The following is a 6,233-nucleotide window of genomic DNA, read 5'->3' as shown; positions in this document are numbered from 1 at the left end:
TTATTTTGCTCGCTAGTTGATGCAGTTTCTTCCTAGCATTGATGGACTTTACATTTTGACATGTTTTTGCAATGGCTGTTACCTGTTGTTCCTTTCCATGTTTAGTACTTCCTTCAGGAGCTCTTGTAAGGCAGGCCTGGTGGTGACAAAAATCTCTCAGCATTTGCTTGTCTGTAAAGGAATTTATTTCTCCTTAACTTATGAAGCTTAGTTTGGCTGGACGTGAAATTCTGGGTTGAAAATTCTTTTCTTTAAGAATATTGAATATTGGCCACCACTCTCTTCTGGCTTGTTGGGTTTCTGCAGAGAGATCTGCTGTTAGTCTGATGGGCTTCCCTTTGTGGGTAACCTGACCTTTCTCTCTGTCTGCCCTTAACATTTTTTCCTTCATTTCAACCTTGGTGAATGTGACAATTATGTGTCTTGGGATTGTTCTTCTCAAGGAGTATCTTTGTGGTGTTCTCTGTATTTCCTGAATTTGAATGTTGGCCTGCCTTACTAGGTTGGGGAAGTTCTCCTGAATAGTATCCTAAAGAGTGTTTTCCAGCTTGCTTCCATTCTCCCCGTCACTTTCTGGTACACAGTCATATGTAGATTTGATCTTTTCACATAGTCCTATATTTCCTGGAGGCTTTGTTCGTTTCTTTTTACTCTTTTTTTCTGTAAACTTGCCTTCTCGCTTTATTTCATTAATTTGATCTTCAATCAGTGATACCCTTTCTTCCACTTGATCAAATCAGCTATTGAAGCTTGTGCATGTGTCACAAAGTTCTTGTGCCATGGTTTTCAGCTCCATCAGGTCTTTTAAGGTCTTCTCTACACTGTTTATTCTAGTTAGCCATTCATCTAACCATTTTGCAAGGTTTTTAGCTCCCTTGCAATGGGTTTGAACATGCTCCTTTAGCTCAAAGTTTGTTATTACCAAGCTTCCGAAACCTACTTCTGTCAACTTATCAAAGTCATTCTCCATCCAGCTTTGTTCTGTTGCTGGTGAGGAGCTGCGATCCTTTGGAGGAGAAGAGGCACTCTGGTTTTTAGAATTTTCAGCTTTTCTGCTCTGGTTTCTCCCCATCTTTGTGGTTTTATCTACCTTTGGTCTTTGATGTTGGTGACCTACAGATGGGGTTTGTTGTAGATGTCCTTTTTTGTTGATATTGATGCTATTCATTTCTGTTTGCTAGTTTTTCTTCTAATAGTCAGATCCCTCAGCTGCATGTCTTTTGGAGTTTGCTGGAGGTCCACTCCAGACCCTGTTTGCCTGGGTATCACCAGTGGATGCTGCAGAACAGCAAATATTGCTGCCTGATCCTGGAAGTTTTGCCCCAGAGGGGCACCCAACTGTATGAGGTGTCTGTCAGCCCCTACTGGGAGGTGTCTCCCAGTTAGGCTATGGGGGGGGGTCAAGGACCCATTCTCAGAGCTCAAATGCCATGCTGAGAGAACCACTGCTCTCTTCAGAGCTGTCAGACAGGAATGTTTAAGTCTGCAGAATTTTCTGCTGCCTTTTGTTCAGCTATGCCCTGCCCACAGAGGTGGAGTCTATAGAGGCAGCAGGCCTTGCTGAGCTGCAGTGGGCTCTACCCAGTTCGAGCTTCCCGGCCGCTTTGTTTACCTACCCAAGCCTCAGCAATGGCGGACATCCCTTCCCCCACCAGGCTGCAGCCTTGCAAGTTGATCTCAGACTGCTGCACCAGCAGTGAGCAAGGCTCCATGGTTGTGGGACCTGTCGAGCCAGGAATGGGAGAAAATCTCCTGGTCTGCTGGTTGCTAAGACTGTGGGCAAAGTGCAGTATTTGGGTGGGAGTGTTCTGTTGTTCCAGGTGCAGTTTGTCTCAGCTTCCCTTGGTTAGGAAAAGGAAATCCCCCTACCACCTGGGCTTCCTGGGTGAGGCAACACCCCACTCCCCACCGGCTTCAGCTTGCCCCCCAAGGGCTGCACCCACTGTCCAACCAATCCCTATGAGATGTACCAGGTGCCTCAGTTGGAAATGCAGAAATCACCCATCTTCTGTGTCGATCACGCTGGGAGCTGCAGACTAGAGCTCTTCCTATTCGGCCGTCTTCCACTTTCATTCTTTCTACTCTATTTCTATTCTTGCTTAAAATGTGTCCTATTGGTTCATTGAATATTAATAAGCCCCTTATGTTAAACTTTTACTTTTACATAAATGTTATCTGTCACATGTTACACAGTCAATTAAATTGAATAGAATTCCTACAGCAAACAGTCAATGCGCTGTGCAACCAAATGCAAAGAAGAAACCAACAAAAATGAAACTCTGGTAACATCCATTAGTTCAAGCACACACCTACACATACACGCCAACCACCTGCCTCTGGCCTTAAGATTAGCCCTGGTTTCATTCTACCTTTTGCCCATTAAGATATAATCTTTAAGTCTTTTCTCAAACCTTCTCCCACCCAGAGTCTAACTTGTTTTAAGCTGTCTCCTAAACTAGTTCTCTCCTTTGGCCAAAACCCCAGAATATACAAGAGGAGAAAAGGGAAATCATAGATTGAGAAGCAGTAAGTACAGAGTTTGCACTCCACTTTCCCCATCTCATGGGTCCTTTATTTCCTGAGATATTTTCTTGCTGGTGACATTAACAGGGGTCAGAGACTATGTGACTGATACTATCCCTAGTTGCCACTATTTAAAACAAAAAGTACAGTGTCATAGGGTTCCAAGATAGTGATTACAGGTAAATATATATAGACACAAAGTAGACGTCTTTTAACTATTACCAGTTTTTTTTTGTTTTTGTCTGTTTGCTTTTAATTTTTTTAGAGGCAGGGTCTTACTTTGTTGGCGAGGCTGGAATGTGGTGGTATGATTATACCTCACAGCAGCCTGGAACTCCTGGGCTCAAGTTATCCTCTGGCCTCAGCCTCCTAAGTAGCTGAACTACAGGCATGCACGACAGTGCCCAGCTACTTTTTTGTTTTTTGTAGAAACAGGTTCTAACTGTGTTGCCCAGGTTGGTCTCAAACTCCTGGCCTCAAGTGATCCTCCTGCCTCAGCCTCCCAAAGCACTGGGATTAGTTGTGAGCCACCACACCTACCCTACGATCTATTTTAGGCTGAATGTCACTTTCTAAGGCAATGAGATTCTGTTCAATCACTTCATGCATTAGCAATATTAAACCAAATCCTTATATGAGCTTAATAACTCTTTATTACTTCTTGAATACTATTTTTTTTTTGAGTCTGAGTCGATCTGGATGCCAAATAGTGAAAACGCTGTAAAACAGTATAAAAGTCAGGCATTATTTTTGACATCGGCATCAATAGTAGAAAACAAAGATGGGGAAAAACTTGTTTAAAGTTAATGTAAGGCATACTCCATTTATTTCTGTTCTTGGTAAATTCCAGTATACGTCTTCATGAAAGCTTCAACATTTTTTTTAGATCACCTAGTTCTAATGTGGTGATTTTATAGTTTCATAAGTAATTTATTATTGTTACATTATTTTTCCTTTCAAGGAAAAAACTAGAATAAATAGTAAAAACTATTGATTCTACTTATGTGATTTGCAGAATTTCTTTGGCCCTGAGTTTGTGAAAATGACAATTGAACCATTTATATCTTTGGATTTGCCACGGTCTATTCTTGTAAGTAATAAAACCAATTTGTGTCACACTTAGAAAATAATTTCAGTAATTTAATGCTAAAAAACAGTTAAAATTTTAATAATGCTTATTTTCATGAATGCCTTTTATTTTTTCAATTGTAGACTAAGAAAGGGAAGAATGAGGATAACCGAAGGAAAGTAAACATAATGCTTCTGAACGGGCAGAGACTGGAACTGACCTGTGATACCAAAACTATATGTAAAGATGTGTTTGATATGGTTGTGGCGCATATTGGCTTAGTAGAGCATCATTTGTTTGCTTTAGCTACCCTCAAAGGTACCAAGACATTTTGTATTCAGAGTACAGTATAGAAACTTAGCAACAAGCTGACTTCCTATGTTTGTTACCATGCCTGACCTCATTTTGACAATTAGTAACTAAATGAACTAGTCAGTAGAAGTGAGTTATGAACTCCCTTTCTTCTCTCAGATACTTTCATTGTTTTAATAGCTGTGTTTGTTAGGCACCTTCTGTATCTGACTGGGAAGTTTTTTTTAATTTTTTGCTATGGTTATATAAAAATAGATTTTAATTATATTTCAGGGACCATTTTCTATGTTAATGGCCTACATGTATACTCTAGAAATTAGTATCCTAATATGAGTCTGAATATATAGCAAGACCCTATTTCTGAATTTCCACATCAATTTATTTAGCCTACTATCCTAAAATCATAGTGACTTTTTAAAATGTCAATTATAATTAGTTATTTCACATATCTTTTAAATATTGTATCCACTTAACTCCATGATGTTCACAACCACGGTGGTCTAAGACACAGCTTCAGTAGAAGCCTCTCCTACTTACTAGTTAGAATTGCCAGAGCAGTAAGAAACTTTTTGGAATTCGTCTCCTTTTTAAATAAATCATTATATTTGTAAGTTACTCTTTAATATTTCAGATTCCTCTTTACCTCAGAATTTAACTTGGAAAGCTTAGACAGCAAAGTACCGTAAATGACAACTGACAGGTTAAAGGATCCTAAAACTCTATAAGCTCATAATATCTTCTGTATCCTAAAAGAAATATTTCCCTCAATATAGATTATTGAATTATTGTGCCTTAAAAATGAATAATTTATGCTGTAGACTCATCCAATAAATAGTCAATTAGTACCTACTGATGTTCTATCACTACTAATTTTACTTTTAGACTAATCAGTCAGTATTGTCTACATGAAGCTGATTCAGTTCATCCAAATTTCTGTTTATACTATACCTAATTTCTTATAGATTCTGCTCAAATCAAATTGTATTGAGTAATTCTTTTATTTGGAGAGAGTAAATAATAGTTAACTAATGAAATTAAAAAATAAAATGATGAATGTCATTCCTCCCAGGTTTCAGCTGGTAGCCCAATAATAATAAGTACTAGCTAATATTTATTAAATGTTTACTATATACTGTGTGCTTTAACAAGGGTTTTTATTCATTATGTCATTTGATCCTTATAACAATGCTGTAAAGCGAGGATTACCACTATCCTGATCTTAAAGACAAGAGAACTGATGTCTAGAGAGGTAAAATAATATATCCAGTGTCATACAGATAGTAAATGTTGTGGCCAGGTATTGAATCTAGGATTGTATGTCTTTAGAGCCGCCATTCTTAAAAGAGTGGGCCATATTGGCTCCCATCTAAATGGAGTGTCTCAGAGCTCCCTGCCTGCCACATTTTTAACAGTCTTGTATTTATATTCTCATATGATACTCTTTTATGCAAGTCTGACCAAAAAGTGAAGAAATCAGAAGAAAACACTAAAGTAGTTTTTATTTTATCTGAATATTTTTCTCATTCTGTTTTAGATAATGAATATTTCTTTGTTGATCCTGACTTAAAATTAACCAAAGTGGCCCCAGAGGGATGGAAAGAAGAACCAAAGAAAAAGACCAAAGCCACTGTTAATTTTACTTTGTTTTTCAGAATTAAATTTTTTGTGGATGATGTTAGTCTAATACAGTGAGTACACAAGGCTTTCTCTTTTGCTCCTTTTGGACACTGGTCTTTTGACCCTTTGCTTACTGATACTGAATTACTTGATTCCAATCAATGATAATGTCTGCTTTATCATAAAAGTAATATTTCCTTCAACACAGTTTCTTTAATCCTTATGCCTTAAAAGCTTAATAATAAGCTTAATGATAAACTCATGGAAACTAACCTTACATGCCTATAATAAAAATCACCGTAGTATTCAAAATCAAAGACCAAGATGTCTGTGTATTTGTTTTTTTAGACATACTCTGACATGTCATCAGTATTACCTTCAGCTTCGAAAAGATATTTTGGAGGAAAGGATGCACTGTGATGATGAGACTTCCTTATTGCTGGCATCCTTGGCTCTCCAGGCTGAGTATGGAGATTATCAACCAGAGGTAGGATTTATGTTGTTTTCCAGGTCCATTTTTGTTTGGTGTTCTTACCTTTAACATAGTTAATGACTAAACATAATTCACGTGTTTGATGTTTAGATCTGAAGATTTAGAGGCTTCTTTGGTACCTCAAAATGACCAAGCACTCCATGTATATCAATTATATAAAATCCTGAAGTGTGGGACTTTTTTTTCCTGTTTAAAGTTATCCTGTTTTGGAGTTTAGGA

The 6,233-nt window shown here is 37.9% G+C and overlaps 1 protein-coding gene across 3 annotated transcripts in view; it reads left to right on the top strand.

The window, feature by feature from the left end:
• PTPN13 (protein tyrosine phosphatase, non-receptor type 13 (APO-1/CD95 (Fas)-associated phosphatase)) overlaps positions 1-6,233 on the top strand; it is a 115,016-nt gene that overhangs the window by 23,095 nt on the left and 85,688 nt on the right. For all 3 annotated transcript variants that reach the window (XM_011990762.1, XM_011990761.1, XM_011990760.1), the window contains exons 4-7: positions 3,539-3,613; positions 3,736-3,910; positions 5,439-5,592; positions 5,870-6,008. In XM_011990762.1, coding sequence (XP_011846152.1) covers positions 3,539-3,613; positions 3,736-3,910; positions 5,439-5,592; positions 5,870-6,008 — 543 coding nt within the window. The remainder of the gene's footprint in view (positions 1-3,538; positions 3,614-3,735; positions 3,911-5,438; positions 5,593-5,869; positions 6,009-6,233) is intronic.

The sequence above is a fragment of the Mandrillus leucophaeus genome, unplaced genomic scaffold, assembly GCF_000951045.1.
Source record: "Mandrillus leucophaeus isolate KB7577 unplaced genomic scaffold, Mleu.le_1.0 Scaffold381, whole genome shotgun sequence".
Lineage (NCBI taxonomy): Eukaryota > Metazoa > Chordata > Mammalia > Primates > Cercopithecidae > Mandrillus > Mandrillus leucophaeus.
Note: the sequence above shows the minus strand (reverse complement) of the source record. Positions and strands in the feature narration are given on the sequence as shown.